Here is a 21521-nt window from a genome sequence, read left to right on the forward strand (position 1 = left end):
AATTCCCCAAAACCCAGAAGTCTTATTCCTTCACTTTCTGAATGCTCTCATGTGGTGCTTATTTGGAAGCAGCTCCCATGCTTGAAACCTCATCCTACATTACTCTGACTTCCATCTAAGCATGAGCAAGAACTGAGGAAGAGTGTTGAGGAGATGTGTGCAACAGAGGGCCTTAGAAGAAAATCCAAAGTACATAGAGGAAGGCAGGGAAAGAAAGGAGAAAGCAGTAAAGCCTGAATTGAGGGATTGACTTGGGCAAGTGCAACAGTTAAAACACTCAAGACCTTGTGTACCTAGGTTTCATTTTCAGGAGTATCTCAGTTTCAAGTCAGTGGGCCTAAGAGTCCTCATTTTGAAAACCCCATTCAGTTATCTCCCTTCAAGTCACAGGACTGAGTTTGAAAAACATATTTGGGTTGTTAAAAGGAGGATGTGGAAGGGGGGCATGAATTTTTGCTGGGATGATGCAAGATAACCTTTCATTTGTATCAGACATATGTGACTTCAGTGTTTTGGCAGTTCCTGTGAGGTATGAAAAAAGGCCCATCTGACTTCCAAAATATGTTTTGCATTCTCTTACTCAGCTCCTTTGAGGATATTGAAACATACTTTTTTCCCCCTTATGAGTTTTCTCAGATACCATCTGACAGACAGAGGCTATCTTTCTATTTGTAACACAAACCACACTGATAGCAATCCTCCCTTCTCTATTTACACCAATGACAGTACAGGCAGGAGTTTAGCAAATGCATAACCTTGCCTTGCCACATCACCTCATCATAGTGAGGTATTCAACCAATTAGATGTTAAAATGTCTTAATAATCTGACCTTTCTTGCTCAATAAACTCCTCAAACCATCATGAATACAAGCAGAAGGATGCTATCAAAGTTACTGATACAAAGTTATTATCGTCTACCATATGTAAATGTAATGTACCTCATAGGATGAAACATGGCCTAACCTCAAATGTACTGTGGTGCTTGAACTTTGTTGGGATTCCCCTGCTTAGGCACAAGAACCTGAGAGTGACAAGATGGACAGTAGAAAAGAGGAAGGGACTGACAAACTCAAATGTCAAAAGTAGATGAGGGCAGCCAACATGAAACTGTTTCACTGGGGGCCTCTGCAGACTACAGTGAGTTTCACTCTTCTTTTTGCCAGAACACCTCAAAGCTCATCTGAAAGGGTTGGATAGCTATTGCTCGGCCACTCCTAATCAAATGGAAATTAGCGTTCTGGCACTATATGGGAAGAGAAAAGATCAAAGTACCTTAACAACTTCTTACCATCTTTCAATACTGCCTGCTATCTGTCAGCTGCAGGAGAAGTTGATCACTGGCCAGGCTGTATTTGGTGGATGAGCTATTTTTATTTAATGAATAATGCTTGGCACTCAACACCCACCAGTGATATCCTATAAATGTCACTAATGATGAGTTTGGCACTGTAGCTCAAGGCCATGGAGTGGGCACTACTCAAACTTATTTTTTAGGGATTCTTCATTTGTTCAGTTATTGTCCAAAGTGGGTTAGTTAATTTGGTTCTGTTGATTGAAAGGGTGAGGGGAGGAAGGGGAAGAGGAAAAGGAAGAGGGAAAATAAAGTTTGGTGTTGGTAAGCGTCCTTGATTGGTGTTGGGGGATTCTATGCTGGGAGTGCCTTTGAGGTCTGTGTGGAACACTTGTCTGATCTACTTTGATTAAAGATCTGCCCAAAATACGTTTTACATTATTCCTTGTGCCTGAAGGCTAAAAAAGGCAGCACAGTGCTCTTATGGTGAGTGGGCTGTGCCTGCAGGTTCTGCGTGGTGCAATCCTTGATGTAAACCTGTCTCTTATTTGATAATTTGCCATATATCCAATTGCTGTCAAACAGGGAGTATCTCTATGACATTTTTGATGTGTAAAACATCTGAAGAGAGGAAATGCTTAAGGGTGGGAAAGATATTTGCCTTTCAAATATGGTCTACCATCTTGACCTTATGAATTGGCAGGGTCTGAAATGGAAGGCCAAGTCTCATTCCACTTGACTTCCTCAGACTTGTTTACTTCTGTTCTGATTTGTCTTCCTTCCACACATATGAGACTATTGCTGTAGCAGGCTCTACACACCTTTGTGCACGATTTAACTTGCCCTGCTTCTCAGTGATGGGTTTTGCTAGAGCAAGGGCTGTTTCGTAGAGTTGAGGCAGCCTGCTGAGTGTATATGGAGATAAGGTTGGAGAACTGCCTGTGTAGGGATTGAAATGGTGGGCAGTTCTTGAGATAGACCATAATACTCCTTCCAATTCCTGCCTCCCAGGCACGAGTCCATCTCTGCCCTGTCCTCTGTGCCTGCGCTCTCATCAGACAGTGACAAGGATGGTGAAGACGAAGGGAATGATGAAGATGAGTTACGTGGGCTGCAGTCTTTCCATATTCAGTCCAGCTGCAACACTGAGAGAGACTCAGGTATAAATGGGAGAGGGGCATGGGCAAAGATGGAGAAGAATGGTGTGAATGTGAAGTGGGGAGAAGATGAGAGACACTGGCTTAGGGATAACAAGATATCGGCAGACAGGGACAGAACCAGATGGATCGACACCAATGGGTAATGTGGAGTTGCCCATCCCTGCATCTGAAGAGGGGTACATTTCAGAGTTCTCTGATTAGAAATTCAGTTGTTAAATTGCTCAGTTTCTTGCTAGTTCCAACTGGCCGAACAAACTTTGAATTGGTGTCCTGGGCTTGGGTCTACAAGTGATTAAAAGTCCACAGAAGCCAAAAGAGATCTCAGACAGGATTCTAGAAATGTCTGATAAAACTTAGAGTAGAGATTACTATTACTAATTTGAGGTATTTTTACCACAGATGCTACAGTGTATCGGAGTAGGGTTTTTTTCCCAAACCTTGGGTGGGCCACTGCACTGTGGCAAGTGTTCTGCAGTGGGTCTGTTGAGTCAGTGAAAATCTTATATAAAACAGTACGTCTCCATTAAATTTTTGATAGAACAATTTGGTAGTCTATGGGAAAGCGTGTGTTGGCATTGGTCTGATGGTTCGAAAGGTGTAGAAATGCTGCCTTTGAGGAAAGATGAGGTAAGAGGTCTTTAAAAAGCTGGACTGCTGGCCAAGGGTGTCATCTAGGTTTATATCTTTTTCCCTTTCCAGATCCAGACCTTACCCTCTCAAGAAGCCTTTCCCATTGGGAAATGAGGAGGGTGAGTTGCTAAACCTTCAAATTCTATTTCTTGTCATAGGGAAACTGGAAAAGAAAATTCCCATGGAGATTAAAAACTTCATTCTCACTGGTGGGAAAGGTGCAGATGCGGTAGGAAACTATTGCGAAGCCTCTCTGAAGAATGACTTGGGGATGGCAAAATACAGCCTGGTTAAGAGCCAGTTTCACTGGGGATTTTTACAACAGTATCTTTCCATCAGATGTTATGCTTTTGTCCCCTTCCTTTATGGCCTGAATGTCACTTAGTGCTGAAGCTGATCATGTACTTGCATCTGAATGAGGCCTTCAAATATTCAGTTATGCAAGAAGCAGCAGCAAAAGAATCGTCTTTACTTGATGTCTTTATGATTAAGGGAGGAATTTTAAGCTGTCTCACTGACAGCTTTGGGGCTTTTATGGAGATGGATACAATTGTGTTTTTCTGTGCATCTTGTTTTCTCTCCTGTTTTTCTGTCAGCAGAACTCAGTCCCTAAGACTGTCTTTCTTTCAATTTTCTTCAGGCCAAAGAGATAGCAGCCATCCAGCACTCAGAGGCATCAATGAGCAAGATGCCCCGACAACGTGGGCGCTGGTCCCAGCCAACCAGCAACATAGAGATGACTGTGAAATCCATGCTTGACTTGCGTCAGTTGGAGTCTTTCTCTGTTTCCCGTTCTCCAAGTCGAGACTCACTGTCTCAGAACAGCAATGGGGACGACAGAGAAGAACAGGCAGATCTTCCTGTGCACATCAACAAAGTAAGGGCAGTAGTACTCTGAAGACATGAATCTACTCTGAGCGTATCTGTCCTGCCTCTGTTATTACCTGTATTTATTACTACCTGATGCCATTCTTTATATCTTCAGAGGTGGCTCTAAATGTCTTCTGAGAAACCTGCTCAGATAACTTTTTTGTAGTTAGTACTCCTGTAATGTGTGACTCTGGCTTTTCTGCCATCTTGGAGCAGAGCCCATATGGGATCAAGGTTTCTTTCCAGTGACAGAGGAAGGCCTCATGCTGTCTTTTAGCTCTTTTTTAATTTATGGCAAAAACAAGCTGAGAAGCTGAGCTTGGAATTACAGATGTGTACTTGATTACCTGTTAGCTTACTCTGCTGGGGTGCAGTTTATTTACTCCAGTAGCCACTGAAATGTGGCTCATATGATGCCCTTAGTTGTGGGCTGTGCTAGATTATTAAGTTCTCTTTAAAATATATCCAGGATCTCAGTATCGATGGGTCACAGCAAGTAATGCCTGCTCATACCTTAGAAGGCTAATGACTGTTTTCTGGTAGCAGTCTGTCCTGCCATCTAACTTCGTTAAGAATTTTTCCTGCTTTTATAACTGCATGACTGACGAGAGGATTGGGCTTACTGCGTGCAGTAAATCAGTGTTTTTCAGCTGTGGCCCACAGACTTTTCTGAACTATGTCTGATCAGTCTATAAAAGGTAATAGAAGAACCTGCTGCCACGTGGCTTACACTCCTGATGTGTGGTCAGAGGGGGATGGGGAGCCCAGTACTTTACCAGAGAATTTTAGGGGATTGCAAACAGGAAACAAAATAAGAAGCTACAGCAGTGTTCTGTCAAGTTTAGTAGATAAGGAACACAAAAGACATAGGAGTGCTGTGTTTTCTGATCTCAGATTTCTGATCATATTCCATGCTGCAATGCATGCTTTCTAGCTCTGCACTTGCTGACTTAGGGAAAAACACTGCTAATATCTAGTTTTCTCTCTCCTTTTTAATTGATATTTTTATTTGTTATTTATTTTTTTTAAAAAAAGGTTGGCAGCTCAATACCTCCCCAAGATAACCTGTCTTGTGTGCGACCCCAAGTGATTCGGCTTGTGTCTTGTGAAGAGGGGATTTTCTCTCAGGAACTGGAACCTTCTGAGAGCGAGGAGTGTGTAATCTACCCTGAGCAAGATGAAATGCATCCCACAGATCCTAGCAGGTTAAAAATAAGCTCTCTGCTGTGCATGGCTTAGACATTTCTGTTTTAGTTTGCTTGCAGCTTGTGTGGTAACTTAGACGAGTTGACTTACTGCCTGATTGATGCCAGGCATGTTTAGTTGAGAGTTTTATGCCAGGCTGATGCTAAAGGAATCTGAAACTAAGAAGGCACCGTTAAAATAATCTTTCCTTGGAGGAAACTGCACGTTAGCAGCCTCCTTCAGGGTTTTTTTGTTGAATAAAAAACTTGGGAGCAGCCTTTTTGCTTTCTCCCTTATCTGGATTGAAACAAACAAGGGAAAACTTGGAAGCTGGAAAACCACCCAACAGTGACGTATACATGGCAGTGAAATGTCTGCCCAGGAGAGGTGACAGGACACTATTATTTATGACAATTTCAAACCTAATTTGGCAAGAATTTAGCAAATGTAGTATGTCATGACCCTGTTGTGGGAAATAGAATGGCTTGCATGAGATAGATGGAATTCAAAAGGACAGTGGAGACCTTTTTTCTTCTGCTATTTCTTCTGTTTTAGTTTTACCTCACTGAATTTTCTGCTTCATTCTGTGCTCCTTTTTTTCCTTCCCTGGATTTTATTCTCCCGCTCTTAACCTGATGCTAATAGCTGTTTAATTTCCCCTGTCTCCTCCTGCTCTTTTACAAAGAGTGGGCTGATAGCTTTAGATGGGCTTTTATGCAAGAATGCATGCCAAGATTTTGCAGTTGAAGCTGCTAGGTTTCTCCCTGTCTCTCTTTATTTACATTTTTAATTTTATTATGATAATATTTGGACAGAGCAGACCCATGTGCTGCTCCATCATGTAAGAAAGGGAGGCCCTCTGGTGATGCTGGATACAGGCTGGACACCTCTCAAAGTACGCAGAGTTTGCAAGCTGCCAGGGGTAATCGCCGTTCAGTTCTGTTAAGTGACTTCTGCATCCTACCTTGCATTGGAGTACATTTGAAACCAAAGTATTTCATAAAGTAGAAAACTGAAGTCCTCAGGCATCAGTCAAAAGGATGCTGCTGGTGTCATTGGTGTCATTTGACAAAATAAGACTTGTGAAATCACAACAGAAATCAGCAACCCTGCCCTACAATGTTGTATTTTTGTATGACATTCTTAAGTAAATTAGTCTTGCTCAAACCCAAAATCTTTTCTATTTTGCAACACAGAAGTTGCCCAAAGAAGCAGGTCATAAACATGGAAAAAATACTATATTAGGTCTCAAATCTGTGGCAGACTAGTGTTTCTGTCATGAAGGTATAGGCCTGGTTTTAATCCCTTTTTCATTACATAGACCTCTAGATTTGTTCCTCATGTTCTGGAAATCAAGCCAGGGCAGTGTGCTGGTGCCTGGTAATCATGGGAAACTGACAATGCCCAGAAAATCAGACTTCACTTGAGACTTCACTGTCCAAGCTTAATGAAATGCAAAAAATATACTGTATAATGATGAGAGAAGTCAACTTCTTTTTCTCTTTAAAGCCTTACTTTTGTAATCAAAGGTGTTACTAATACAGGTAAGGCCTTCTTAAAGCTAAAATGTGCTTTACATGTAAACCAAATATCTCTTCTAGTGCTGTATCTTTCCTGTCTCTCTTGTAGTGAGTTCCAGGTAAAAGCGTTGCCCCATGGGAAGCTAAGTAGAGGTTTTCACAGTAATGGATGCCCAGACAAACACAGTCCTGACAGTGCCTGCTCTGTAGATTACAGCAGCAGTCGTCTGTCCAGCCCAGACCATCCAAATGAAGGTAAGATGCAAAGACATTATAAATGTACTTATACATGATGTGGAACACTGCAGAAACTTGCAGGGGTTGTTCTGTGCCATGTATATCAGTTGCTATCCTGATCTCTAGTACTCGATCATCTTCATGAGCTGAACTGAGGTCGCGCTCCTATTAGTCTTGCTAGTATTGCTGTAAAGATTCCGGCATGTTTGAACAGGCTGTAGAACAGTTTGAAGCCACTGTAGAAGCAGGAGTTGGTTAAAGTGCACTTCCCTTGTGCACCTTTGGCTTTCTTTTACCTTGCTAGGTAGGGAGGCAGCTTTAGTATTAATTATCCCACAGGCTATGCTGTTTGTGGGATATGGTAGATTAAAGAATTACACTTAATGCTGAGTGACCTGCGCTTTAACATTCTAGGTTCAATTTAGCATCTTTGCTGAATATTTTTTTTAACCTGACTAACGTTCCTGTGATTATGCTACTACAGCATTGGGTGTTTTTGCCTTTTCCCAGATTCTGAAAGCACTGAGCCCCTAAGTGTGGATGGCATCTCAGACCTGGAGGGGGAGGAAGGAGAGGAGGACGTGGGTACTAGTATGCCGGAGGGAGAAATCCCCCAGACACCTGATCAGGAAAAGTTCCTCAAGCAGCATTTTGGGACCCTGGGTAGCTCTGATGGAAAAGGTACAGTGCTCTGCTCTGTGAGGTGACTTTGCAAGGCCACTCCAGATTTGTCCCCTGTATAATTCAAACCAGGCTACAAGTTCTGCTGGGCTTTCATAGGTGTAGGTGTGTGGCAAGAGGGGGCAAAAATGGGGAACCAGTGTAGAGAGGCCTAAAGAAGAGTGACATCTATTAACTCCATCAGTCTGTGTAAGTTTGTGTGGATGAGGTTGGGATCTGTGTCAGTTTGGGCTAAGTATTATCCCCCGAATGCTGAAGAGCCATTCTCTTGTTCCCGGACTAGTTTTTCCTGTCTATATGAAGGTATTAACTGTGTTTTCATTTCCCTCCCCCCCCACCAACAAATGTCACAAAAGAAAAGGCTGAAATGCTGGGTGGAGAGAGAGAATAAGAGGAGACATCAGAGTGGCAAAGGAGCTGGTTAGTCTTTATCGACCAACTCCAGAATAAAGCGTATCATTCTAGAATTGATAATGTTTGCAGGCAGCAATATCTATGTGAGTTGTCTGTTTTCTTTTTTTTTTTTTTTTTTTCTTTCCCTTTTCCTTTGATTGGTTTGTTTTCTGCTTGATGCCAGTGCCTCACAGTCCTACAGGCAGGATAGGACACAAAGGGAAGAGAAAAAGGGGGAGGCATACCCTTAGGGAGAGTAGCAGTTTAAGGCAGAGTAATCCAAGTAGAACAGAAAAGGCAAAGGGAATGAAATTATTTCATTCTCTGTGATTTTAGCTCAAAAAATCCCCTTGGATATAGGGGAACATTTGATAGTCTCTGTAATAAGAAAATGCATGTATCAGAATGTTTGTTTTGTAACTAAACTGCTCCCTTTTTCTCTCCCCTTTAAACAAAATTTTTAGGTGGCTCATGTAGGAATCTGGAAAGAAATGAAAACCTCAGCATTTCCTCTCGCTTTCTTTCCCAGTCCCCGGCTGTCAGGTATGGCTCTGCTTGTTTTGAGTGTTTCTGTCTGTCTATTTTTACTAGTGTGAATAGGTCTCATGCTAGGCCCTGCGTCAAAATAGTTGAGCAAACTTCTGGCCTTAGTGTGCCTAGGCACAGCAAAGTGTTAGCATTGCACCTGGCAGGCTGGTTTTAGAACTTTGTGATTTGGACAGGCAATGCCGTGTCACTTTAGCTGTTCTATTTCTTCCTAAAGCAACACTTGTTTTGTTCTTTTTCCACAATGTGCTTAATTGTCTCATGATTAATGCCTTGATTGATTAAGCTGGAGGAATTGCTAATCATCTAATTTACTCTTCACTGTTTATGCTGTATTTATTCTTTTGCATTTCATTCAGCTTGGACAATGAAAGTAGGCTTGTCAACTTTTCCTCTGTTTTACAGTCCTTTCTTACTCAGCTTTGTTTCTCAGTCCTCTGCCTTTACAGGGTGCTCTGGTGTCTCATACAAAGCCCTGTGGGGATATTATTCTTCAAAAAAACCCTCAACCCTAAAGCACCCCAAAAGGCGTCTCCAAATTGTTTCCCTTGTTGTTTTAAAAAAAAATCCAACAAAACAAACAAACAAAGAAAAAACAAACAAAAATGGGGTAAATACTTTTGTTGATTTGGGTTCATAAATGTTTGAAACAAACAAATACTCTTGTATTCCTCTAAAATGACAACCTGAAATCTCAGCTTAAATTTTTTTGTCATGGCTGGCTTCAGCTGCTGTTCCTGCTGTCAGGAGTGCCTCTTAGTCTGACTTGCATTGGGATTGCATTTTTGGGAAGAAAGCCAGTGGTTAGCTATTGTGTAAGCTTCTGGAGAGTTGGGAATGGTGAGTGAAGGAAGTCACTGGTGCTCTAGAGATGTAACAGGAGAGGTAGTTTTAGATTATGAAAACCTCTGGGCTTTTAATCTGTTCAGCTGTTCAAACGTGCCAGATTGAAAGCTGCCTCCTTTCTGAGGTAAGCCCACTGTGCTTGTCTGAAGAGGAGAGGAAGAGGAAATCAGGCTTTCCTCTTGAAGATATTGACCAGCTTTCCTAATAATTATGTTTTTGTAATGTTAGGAAAGTATAATTACTTTCTCTTAGGGTATATTAGAATGGAAAAGATTTCATTGTTAGTAAGGTGAGCTGAGAGAAAACACCTGACCTGACTTTGCCCAGTCTTCCCTCTGCCTGGAATTTTTCCTTCTCTTTTGCCTTCACCTTTTACAGTGTCCCCCCTGGAAACAGTGACCCAATGCTATTTGTGATCGTGCAGCCTAAGGTCAAACGCCTGAAGACCAGTGCTTCCAGGGATGAGTAGAATGAAGTGGTAACAGCCTAGGGTATTTTTGACTTTAAAAACCCCAGATAGGGAAGGGCTCTTTATCCCAGAGAAAATGGCTTAATATGCATGCCTGTTTGTCCAGAGCAACATACTTACTTGTTTTAACTGGGATTTCTTTATCATGTTCTCTAGACGACTGTCACTCTCTTCATCAAATCTGATACTGGATTCAAAGCCAATTGAGCTGCCAACCCAGACCAATTGCTTTATACCAGACGTGTTGAAAAATGGCAGCAGCCATCCTGGTGATGCACTGGAGAACAGCCAGCTCCTGGAGAGTGTAAATTCAAATCGGGCTGTTTGTGTTCAGAAAAAACGCAGATCAGCTTTGGAGGCCAGCAGAATTGGTATGGCTCCTGGACGGGTTATTGCATCCTTTCCAGAAGGCCCTGTGAATGCAGTGATGAGAAAGGCACAGTCAGTTCACGACCTCGTTCATGAGGGTAAGGACACAGGTTGGAATGATGGTATAAACCCAAGAATGAAATGAGGAGATTTGAGCTTGAGTAGAGATTTAAATTAAGCTTATGTCTTTCTACAATCTGAGCTACAGGCTTTGCATGTCTTCTAACTCTTAGCCTGTCAAGGGAAAATATTTTTAATTTGTAATGCAGATGTTGGTCTCTTAATTATCAGTCTCTGATATTTGTCTGGCAGCTGTGGGAGGAGCATGCCAAGGGTGAAATGGACTATTTGCAAAGAAATTCTCTCTTGCTGTGGGTGGTTGCTCCAGGCCAAGACTGAAGCTCCCCAGGGTGGGGAGGAGAGAAGGAGGAAAGGAGTGGGGGCAGTGAGGGGGTGCTTACTTGTATCCATGCACTCTGTGTGGAAGAAGTCCATTTTTGAAACAATCAACTCATGAACCATCAATAAGCACTCAGTTTGTTTTAAAAAAATAAACCTTATTACTGCAACACCATATATTAAGTGTTTGCCTGCTTCCTCTGGCCTCTCTGTTAACAGTGACAGTGGCCTGAGGTCTTCTGGCCATACACTTTAAGAGCAAGTCTGTCTTATCAGGTAAGCAGCAGTGTGTGATCAGGATGAGGGATGGGTGAAAAAGAAAGCTGTTAAGGCTTGGTGATATTAACCTGAAGCAGTGGTTCTGTATACCTCTCTCAGGGCCTGAGCTGAGGCATGTAGGCTGGAGCAGCTCTGTTACTTTCTGATTTTGGAATTTGCTGCAGGCTCTTGTCTATTTTTGGCATGTTTGTCTGTTTAATTTTCACAGATAAGGGTCCTGGAGTAATATCCTCTGCCAAGCAGCGTCCTCAGACTCTTATGGTGGTTGAGAAGGATCCCAGACCTAACAATTGCAGGGTGTTATCAGCCAGTATGTTGAAGATGGATGGATCTGGTGCTCTGCTGGCAAAAGATGTCAGGGCTGCAAAACCAAAGTCCTACATGAACCCCACAACCAGCTTCCGTGCTAAGATGTCAAGGAGTATATCTGTAGGGGAAAATCTGTACCTTGGTTACTCCACCGAAATGTTGACTGATGGGAGGACTAGCCCTCCAGTGGCAGAGAAGACACAGTTTAGTTCCACAGCAGATGCTGAGAAGATTAAGCTACCAGTAAAAGAAAATGTTCCAGTGAAGCCAGCACTTCAGCCAGTTGTAAACTGCTCGTCTCCCAAGTCCTTCCACAGCAAGTTGGCATCATCAAACCGAGCACATCTGATTCTTGACATTCCCAAGCCATTGCCTGATAGACCCACACTGGCCTCCTTCTCACCCACTACTAAAACAAAAACACTGCTTGAGCCACAGTCTCCACAGTCACCTGCTGGGGCCTGTAAAAAGAAACCCTCTTTTCCTGAGGTCCGAACCTCCAAGAGGGAGAATCAAACTGCTGGGTCTCTGGTTCCTGGTAGAGAGATCCCAACAGGACTTGCTAAGGAGAGCCCAGTGGAGAGTTCAGTCTCAAGGACAAGTTGCCAGGATGAGCCAGGGGTCACTAATCCAAAACTGAGGGAGTTGTCAGAGGGCCAGCACCTAAGGTCTCCTGAGGGCACACTGCCCAGGTACAGGGAGAGGATCACCGGCATCGCCTGTGTGCTAGACAACCAACCTGGACTTTGCCCACTAGACCCCATCAGGCCGAGGTCTCCTACATCTATAACTGCCTCAGCACAGGTCTCAGGTGTGCATGGATACTCATCTCCTATCTTGCCCCTTCTGTCTCCTGTCTTTGTGAACCGCCTCACGATCCCATCACATTTCTTTACGTCCAGCTTCTGGCCTGTCTCGTCCTGTCTGCACCTGTCTCGTTCCATAAGCCATCCCCTCAATGGTGAGACACTTCTTCAACCTGACATCTTTTTCTCAGTCTTTAATTTCCATTTCCTCTGGGTCTTATGTCTGAAAGTCCTTTTTAGCTGAATGTTTTGTAAACCTCAGCACTCTCATGTTTTTTGTCATACAAATACATGTAGGGGCTAAAACCTCTTTCTGGTCAATGCTAAAAGCTGACACGCTGGGAATCCCCATGAGTGTGTGTAGGTTACATCCCTTGTGCCCCACCTCAGAGTGTGTCTGACCAGCAGCTGAAGGTGCAGGCCGATATGTGCTAGCTGAACCCAGCAAGCACAGATAATAGTGACAGTGAAGTTATGCCAGGCAGCTCAGGCTTTACTTTGTTAATGTGCAAGTGTGCAGGGTCCAGAAGGGCTTGCATACAGTTCCCTTGCATGAGATGAGGCTTGACCAAGGCTGTAGTCACCTGTGAGAGTGACAAAAGTCTCTGTGCTGCTATCACTCTGCTTTGAGGACATGTCTGCAAACTGGGCTTGCAATGCATGTGCAGGCCTAGCCTTTGGGTTTGAGCATAAAGAACATGGATTAATTTTTGAATTATCTCTAGTTTGGAGAAAAAGATTATGAGGTGGGAAACTGTTTTACCCGCTGAAAACAGCTCTTGGATCTGTTACAGGCCCTGGTTGAAGGTACTTCAATCAAATGAAAACTAGCAAGTAACTTCAAACTGAAGCAAAAATCCTGCCCTCCAAGTGGCAGAGAAGACACAGTTTAGTTACCTCCAGAGGTTTTTCTTTTACGTCACAACCTGAAAGGAAATATGCCTTCCTGAAATACTCAGATGAGTCCTGCAGTAGGAAGCTAGATGTTAACCACTGCAGTGATACCTTGTATCTTCAGGGGACTATACAGGGCACAGTTTTTAATCCCTTTTGCTATGTTGTTCTTATTCATATCTGAGAAGGGACCGCTCTGTAATCCTCTGATCAATTACTTTCTGTGGTGTCAGGCTGCTCCACCATTCATCGCAATGATTAGGCGCAATATTTCTGCACCAAAGCATTGCAGAGGGATAATCTGGTTTTGATGCACTGTTATTTTTCTTTTTTTTGCTCTTCTAGAGGGTCCAAATACCCTAAGATTGCAGCACTCGTGTAAAACAGAAAATGTGGTGTTTTGTCTGAGGGACCTGCTGTTCTTATACCATAGGGTAGCTGCTCTGTAGAACAGCAAGTGCATCTGAAACATCACCCACAGGGGTGAGGTTTCCTCCAACAGCAGATGCAGCCTGGAGCTGTGGAATCATATTCTACAGAGAAGTAACAGTCTAGTTGTCTGTACTCTTTAGGCTGAGTTTTCTCTTCTACACTTGGGAATCAAGCTACATATCATATAGCTTTTGGTCAGTTGACATGAATCTTTGTTTGCAGAATTAGCACAGATAGTGCAGAGAAAGAGCAATTTTTTTTTCCAGCAGTGTTTATTATTTTTTTTTTTTAAAGCAGCTCCCAATAGGTAGCATGCCCTGACAGAATATTTAGCATCCTTTAGTTAGTTAGGATGATTTAGCACAGTGGATACCCAGCTTTTTTTTTCTCAACAGACAGCTGTCAGCCTTCACGTTCTTGCAGACCATGTTTCCTAAATTTTTAGTGGTAGGTGCTGGAAAAGATGTTTAGATCCAAGTTGACTATTGCTGTGAACAATTTACTGTAGCTTCTGTGGATCATAGTGTGTCAGTTTAGATTAGAACTGTAGGACTGACAGAGACCTGTTCTGCTTCTGACTTGCTCTCTGACTTTGGGTTTCCACTTAATTCTTCTGCCCTTCCATTTTCCTGCCTTGTATAACAGCTGCAGATAAAGAGACTTAATTATTTTTTGTTAAAGCATTTTGACATCTACAGTTAAAATGCTGTAGATGTGCTTAATACTGTTGCTGTGTTTAATATTCTCTGCTGGTTTCTGAAGAGCGCTGCTCTGCACACCCGAGAGGCAGAAAATGCCTGTTGCTTAAGCATTTACGTTATGTTTGTGACCTTTCTCCAGACTGGCAACTCACAAAGCTGGAGACTGGCATAAAAAGTATGATCAGAGGAGAAATCTAGAAATGATCATGAGAAGAAATAGCTGGGTTTAAAACAAAAAGAGGGGAGGAGGGGAGCAGAAAAAAAAAAAAGAGGTGGGGAAAAAAAAAGGCAAGAATCTTGGACTGCACTGAAGCCCACTGTGCTCAACTCTACAAAGTTGGGTGATCTGGGAACAAAAAATGCAGATGAAAGTATTTGTTCATGCCCCTTTGCTCTTCTATATGTTTATGTATAAATAGGTGTTTTTTCTATCTGTATTTGTTTACACATCTTCTAGATGTATTCATAAAATTAGCTAAGGTCCCCTCCAGCCTGTTCAAAGATGACGTTCTTAGAAGTGCAGAAATAACAGTGCTAATGTGACCAAGTTTTGTTTTTAGGTACTAAAGGAAGTTGGATGGCCTTTGTCCAGGCCTTTGCAAATTGAAGATAACTGCAGAGTCTGTGTGTCTCTGTTCATCGTTTATGTCTAACTCATGAAGGTGTTTATTTTATTAAAACATTGCAGGCCTTCAACTCTGATGCTTTGGAGATAATATCTGGTGGGGGCAGGCAGAAGATGGTGTTCTTCAGTTGCTTGTTTTTATTTTTCATTTTCAAATTACAGTGTATCAGCAGTGCATTCCCTGGGTTGCTCAGAAATGTGATTCTGTTGTGCTTGAGTTTGTTTGTTAATGCTCCTCTGGACCTCAGTCCTCACTAGAGAACACTGTAATAATTCAGTATAATCCTTCATCCTCAGCGCTTAGTTGTACACTGAGCAGAAGGTTACATGAGGGGGAGCATGTAGATTTCTGACTAGGTGGAGGCTAAAATTAGCAGCTCCTCAGATCAGTCTCTTTTTGGCACTGGAAGCCTTCATTCAAACTTGTATTTAACTATAATTGAAAAAGGCATGGGTAATCTGTGAATATCCTTGACTGTAACAAACGTGTGATCTGAGAAAAACCATTGCTGACTTTGGAGAAGCTGAAGACTGGAAAAATAGAAATGTTTGAAACAAGCAGCATCTCTAGGTAGCATGAAGGAAAGCTCATGTAGAACTTACCTGTTTAATGATTGGCTCAAACCAGCCCTAAAAATTGAATGAGAAGTGTGTGCATATGGTCTTTCAAAGGTTTATTAAAAATAAATGTTTTCTTACCCAACTGTGAGATAATGAGTACTGGAGTATGTCTGTGCCTTAGTTTGGATTTTTATTTTTTTCCTCCCCTTCAGAATTGTGCATCAGCGTAGAGCAGTGTGAGCACGTGGTATCTGAGCTCCAGGACAGCATGCGCAAAGCCATTCATCTTTACCGCATGGTGAGTGACCCCAGACACTGGCTCTGTTACAGTAGGTTGGCTTTACAGCCCATGGGCATCAAATGTACGTGCTTGCTGGCTCATGGTGTCCTTTTGACTGGGTATTCAGTGACACAGGCTGCCTGGCTGTCCACTTGACTGCACCTTAAGCTTGAACTGGGGAGGCAAGAACTCCTGATTTCCAACTTTTGGATTTTCCAATGGCTTGCTATGGTACTCTGAGCAAATCAATTAACTTCTCAGACTGTTTAGCCTATCTGTAAACTGAAGATAACAGTATGCTCTTTTTCAAAGGGGTATTAGGGAATTAGTTAATATTTATACAGTGCTTCAGAGATATGAAATATTATAGGAGCTTTAAGTTTTATTATCCCCATCTGTTCTCTGTCTTTGATGCCTGGGAAAAGGATTAGTAAATGTGAGATACCATGGGAATCCAGCTGTGAGAGGGAACATGAAACCACTCGCCTGTCCCTCTCGCTGCCAGACCAGAGTTACATGCAGAGCAATATAAGAACTCTTTGTTTCTTTGCTTAGCACTGATGTGTCAAGTCTCCTGCAATGAGTGTGGAACTTCCACAGTGAGGTTCTGCCACGTGGTCCTCTGCAGCTCTGGCCTTAGCACTTGCATTAGCGCTCTGACCTTGCTTGGTTCCTGTGACCAGTTGCATCTGGCAGGCAGGAAGAAAAGGAGACTGTGGCCCTGTGGTGCAGCTGGGAAACACAGTACCTCCTTAGGCCCAGTGGAAGGGGAATACTACCCAAAAATGTGCTTCCCGCCTCTGTCCTATTGGAGTAATGCCTCTGGATTTTGTGTGACTAGCAGTATTGGATGCGTGCCCTGCTCTGTGACTAAACTGGCAGTCTTGAATGTTGAAGAAAAGGACACTTGAGTGGTCTGCAAATCTTCGTGTCTTCACTTCCCTAAAGGGATGAAACTGCTTACTTGGTGCTCTACCTAAACCCCAATGCATTTTTCTCCTTTCCCTCTCTATTTTCAGGTGTTAAATGATACAGTCTCTTCTACTGACAGACATAAAATAGCAGGCCTCCTGACAGAAACATTCTCCTCAATGAAGAAAGAATTGGACTCTCTGAAGGATGAGGAAGAGCTTCCAAAGGTTAAGGAGGTACTGGTGAAGCCACAAGATACCACTAGCCCACAGAATGAGGGATGTGGAGCCAATCTACCGAGTCCCAAGAGTTTGGGAGATGAGCAGACGCTAGCTTTGCTGGAACAGTACTCAGAGCTATTGCTACAAGCTGTGGAACGACGCATGGACAAAAAACTCTGAGGGGTGTCTTTCAGGTGCTTGTGAATACACAGAAATAATCCCAAGAAGAGGACCACAGAGAGAGCTTCAGACCAATGCTATCATTGCACTGGTCTAGGGGTGGTGGGAGACCTTTATAAATTGATTTCCTCAGACCCCTACAACTGACTTGCTCTAATTCTTAGCGATGTGCTGGCCACAATTTTAATATTTTTTTCCCCAGTGGTCTTCAACTTCCTGTCTCTAGACAAAGTCTTGAAAGAGGAGTTTGGAGAAATTGCCTTGAAATTTCTTCATAGCCAGGAGGTCAGGATGCTTGGCATCTAAAGAAACAAAGAAAATCCAGTTTATCCAAGAAATTCTGAACTGCTGACTAAAAACAAAGGAGTCCAAGTGAAGCCAATCCCTTCCTCTCAAGGCTTCATGAGAATCAAGAAGCAGACTTTTTATGGGTTTATTTATTAATTTATTTTTCTGACTGTTGCTCTATGTCACATTTGTGGCTATTATCTTTGTCCTTTAACAAAAACTGTCAATCCCTTTGCCATATCCCAGCGAGAAACAATCTCTGTATTATAAACCCCCAACAGGGAGACAGGCTGGAGTGTCTGTGCAATTAATGAACTGTTTTCTGCTTAAATCTTGTCTTGCTGTTCTTTCTTTTCCTGCCTTAGTTTTGTTACCTGGAGTAATCCTGCTGTTGTCATGACAACCCTGTCTGCTTTTCTCTTGTTTCAAGGCAGTCCCCACATTGTATTTTATCTTCGTTCACCTCCAGGGGAAGGCTCTGCAACCCTTGGACCATACTTTGGAGATTACTTAATGAATTCAGTAGTGGTATTTTTAATCTGGAATTTGACGTTATGTTGATACTTCAGACTGGGTTTTCTGCAGACATTTTAAAAATGGGATTTAGATACAAATATGAAGATTTGTTTCAGCCACCTTTCATGATTAGGAATTGGATATTGAATTTGATGTTATCATGACTGGGAAATTTGGGGTGGTGATTTATTTGTTGAGAAGTGATATGGAAAAGCTGATTTCTATCTCTTACAGTGTAACTCTGGGTCTGAGAGATCTTCAGTGCAATGGCTCATCCATGTCATTTGTTCATTTCACTGTGATAGGAAAATGTTGTTTTCTTGCTTTTCCAGGAAAACAGCATATTTACATCCCCAAGAAAGCTGGGATTCTCTTACCTTTTGTAAAACTGTTTAAACAACCCACAGAAATTGGTTTCTGAAGAACTTTGAACAAGATGTTTTGGGATGTGATTACCACCACTTCCCCTGCCCCCAGCCTCTTTTCAAAAAGAGTTTCTTGTCTGAGAAACAGAAGATCTTCCCTTCTTGTATTTGTGTGTGCAATACTCTTCTCACCCTGTGGAGCTTCTCTAAGCCCATGCTAACTCATGTTTGTTGTTGCTTAAAACTGTCCAGTGATGGTTTTTTGGCCAATGATAAGCTAAGAAAAAAAAAATTTCAAACCAATGAAATTCTTCAGCACCTTCCCCTTTACTCCCACTCCTTTGCACAACAGGGACAGATGTAGAAAATGCTTTATTTCTTCCTCCATCTCCAGTTTGTCTTGTATTTATTTTAAGGCAGAGCAGTGTAATCCCATCTTACAAAACTAATACAAGCAGCAAGCCTTTGGTGGGAGAGAGACTGCTAGCATCTTGGAAGTCACTCAAAGGCAGCCAGACTGTATCACTTGATTCCACAGGTAACAGGCTTGAAGCAGTTTTCTTTCATTTTACTGTCCTGGCTGTCATCACCCTGTGGCACTCAGAAATGGGGTCTGTTGATTTTTCATCTTTCTGTGACTGGAGATCTGCAGTGCAGCCTTTTTTCTACTGGGCTGGCCAGACTGGTGTAGGATGACCTGTTCCCTCCGGATAACTCCAGGGCTGAAGAATCTGCAGTTCTCAATCTCCCCCTAACAGGTTTGCTGTTTTACCACCACTGCTGAGTGCTGCAGGACTTGGCGGTATGGGGAGCACTTTGAGAGCTTTCCAGCTACTTCTGCCTGTAATTTGAATCTGCCTAATGACGTTTCAGGTGTCCTTGCTAGCCTTTCCTTCCATGGGCTTGTACTGAAACTTCAGAATTGTTATTTTCGAGTCCTGTCTCAGCATTGCACTGTGCTGAATCAGCTGGTGTGCTCAGTCCCATGAGCAGCTTGTCTTGCACGGACAGGCAACGTAAGGCAAGTTGAAAACCAGAGAGGAAAATTCTGGCAGTTTCCTTGGATGAAAAGGTGTGCTGGAGATGCTGTGAGTGGAATGTATGATGGCAGTCGTGTTGGGTCTGTGATGGAGTTAGCTTGCTTTTGAGGTGATTAGTTCCTCCACTTTCAGACTGTGAACATATGTCCTAGTATGCAGGAAATTTCTTGCTGTACTGGGGCCACAAGACACTCAGGTAAAATAGCAGTCCCTTCAAACCCAGGTATCTTTTGGTACTGGCGATAATGGTTTGAGGGTCCTTTATATTACTTCCCTGTGCAATTTTATTGCATTTTATTATTTAAACTTTGAGGTAGTGACAAAAAGGGTCAGAGATGGTACAGAAGAGCCAGTGGTGAGAACGAAATTCCCATTAAGGTAAAGAGCAACAACCAGTGAAGCTGGCATAGAAGTGTGAAACAAAGCTCCTCAGAAATGAGTCATGTGAAACAAATCTGATTTTTTAAGCTGACCAGGGTGGGGTTTGCTTCCCGGAATGGGTTTGCTTGGGGTCACAGCAGCATACAGGAAACCAGAGGTAAAACATGATCAGAATGATGGTAAGAGAAGTGTTGGGCAAGTAGATCAGTTGGAGGATGGTTGTGTAGTTTAACGTAAATTAGAATAGTGTATGTAGGACACACAGGGAAACAAAGTAGAGGTAGAGATAGTCTTGGCCTGAGGAACAACATTTGGCCAATACCTGTGAAAGATAAAGGCTTCAGGAAAGTAGATTTAGGACTGAGATGGTGATCTGTAATTGAAGAATGAATTGGAAGGGGTTTGGTTTTAAATATGTCCTGTTGGGCCTCTCATTTCTTTGCTTGCTGTCCTCTAAGCAGCTGTGTTTTCTTAAATGGCAAAGTTGTGAGCTGTTGGCTTGGATGTTACAAACTGAGTAGTAGAAGCCCAGCAAAGGAGATGCTGGTGCCGCAAGTTTGTTGCTGAGAGGGGTGAGGAGATCGTGTTGCTCTTTGTAATTTGGGACTGATCCAACCGATTCTTCCCTGCTAAGTTCCTATTGCTGGCAGTAGGAAATATTCCTAAAAATTCTAGTTTACAGAACAAAGAGAGTGTAAATGTGTTTCATTTTGTTGCGCCTTGTGAGTACGTTTCACCACAGGCTGTCCATTGGGCCAGGTAGAGAAATACGAATAGTAACTGCCTGGGAAGTGAAGAGGCTTGTGGGAGGAGGTAATAAACTTCGGTCTATCCTTCTTACTGGTTTGTGATCCCTCTTACTGGCTTATGTGGGTGTTAGCATAGGCACAACCAGGTATCTGTATTAAGACAAATTATTTGTTTAACATAAAGCCTGAAAAAATAATTTGGACCTACCAACACTCTTTACATACATTGTGTCCCCTCCAACCCAACACTCCTGGTCAAATGAGAATAGTTGTTTTAGGGCTCACCCCCACCCCCCTTCTTGTAAATAATATTACTTTGCCTGTGGGACCCCTTGGTTCATTCTTGGGCCCTCTGAACTGGTGCAGTAGGAAAGGCAGCAACCTGAGAGGGCAGCAAACTCTTTTCTGTTTTATTTCCTTCTGCAGGCAGGGTAATGCCTTCCTCCTCCCCGTCCCTCAGTAGCACCCAGGAGCTGTCTGTATGGGAGTCTGCGTTTCTTCCACCTCCTCTCTCAGGTTGTCCTCTCCTTTCCATGCAACCTCCCAGGTGATGGTTGGGGCAGGCCTTACAGCAGCCCCCCTCCCCAGTCCCCCATTTTCACAGACTTCATCGTGACTCAGAGGAATCGAGACGTTTCTTTCCAGGAGTAGACACATACAAACTTAATTTTTTTTTTTTTTAAAAGGAAGAGTATGTATATAATTATATATAAGAAAAAATGAAATACAGGTATTTAAACACCATTGGTAAATTCATGCATGTATACAGTGTCTCCCCCCACCCTGCTGGATGTGTAGCATCCAAGATACTAAATGACAAAAACCTCATTAAAACAACAGACAGGTCTGGCAGCATCCGCCGTATGGGTACCTGCTGTGAAGGGTGGAGGGGGAGACGCCGGGGGCAGCAGGGTTAGGAATAAGCCATGTCCACCCCGCCTGTCGTCCTTTGGGCGCCCTGGGCACCAGGCAGGCGACTCTTTACCTGTGTTCTCCAACGCTTCCCTTCACCCGTTTAAAAACAAACACAAAAAAAAATCCTTCCTGCTTTATTTATAAATGTGTGTTTTTATACTTTTGGCTTTAGGTAAAATAATCCTTTAAACTGTCCTCTTTTTTTTTTTTTTAATTATTTGGAAAAAAAAATAATAAAAATCGTTTGTTGGGTTTTTTTTTGCACTGTGAGGCTCCCTCCGGGAGCTGTTTTTAACTCTGTATTCATTTGTACTCCGTGTCTTAAAACTGTTTCAATAAAAATGTGACCATTTGTTACCGAGCTGCGGTTGGGCGAACAGCGCCCGGCATTTCGCTTCCCGGGGGCGGGCAGAGCGGGGCCGGGGTCGGGGCCTCGGGGTCGGGGCCTCAGGGCCTGCCCGGCCTCCTTCT

At 42.9% G+C, this 21521-nt stretch overlaps 1 protein-coding gene across 1 annotated transcript in view; it reads left to right on the forward strand.

The window, feature by feature from the left end:
* Positions 1 to 20991, forward strand: part of MAPKBP1 (mitogen-activated protein kinase binding protein 1) — a 102290-nt gene extending 81299 nt beyond the window's left edge. Inside the window, exons 21-31 of the mRNA XM_035895756.1 lie at positions 2303 to 2451; positions 3151 to 3200; positions 3722 to 3958; positions 4987 to 5156; positions 6766 to 6911; positions 7404 to 7574; positions 8432 to 8510; positions 9985 to 10295; positions 11084 to 11995; positions 15416 to 15501; positions 16503 to 20991. Coding sequence (XP_035751649.1) covers positions 2303 to 2451; positions 3151 to 3200; positions 3722 to 3958; positions 4987 to 5156; positions 6766 to 6911; positions 7404 to 7574; positions 8432 to 8510; positions 9985 to 10295; positions 11084 to 11995; positions 15416 to 15501; positions 16503 to 16796 — 2605 coding nt within the window. The 3' untranslated portion in view covers positions 16797 to 20991. The remainder of the gene's footprint in view (positions 1 to 2302; positions 2452 to 3150; positions 3201 to 3721; positions 3959 to 4986; positions 5157 to 6765; positions 6912 to 7403; positions 7575 to 8431; positions 8511 to 9984; positions 10296 to 11083; positions 11996 to 15415; positions 15502 to 16502) is intronic.
* The last annotated feature ends 530 nt before the right edge of the window (positions 20992 to 21521 follow it).

The sequence above is a fragment of the Egretta garzetta genome, unplaced genomic scaffold (genome assembly GCF_000687185.1).
Source record: "Egretta garzetta isolate BGI_Z169 unplaced genomic scaffold, ASM68718v1 scaffold526, whole genome shotgun sequence".
Classification (NCBI taxonomy): Eukaryota; Metazoa; Chordata; class Aves; order Pelecaniformes; family Ardeidae; genus Egretta; species Egretta garzetta.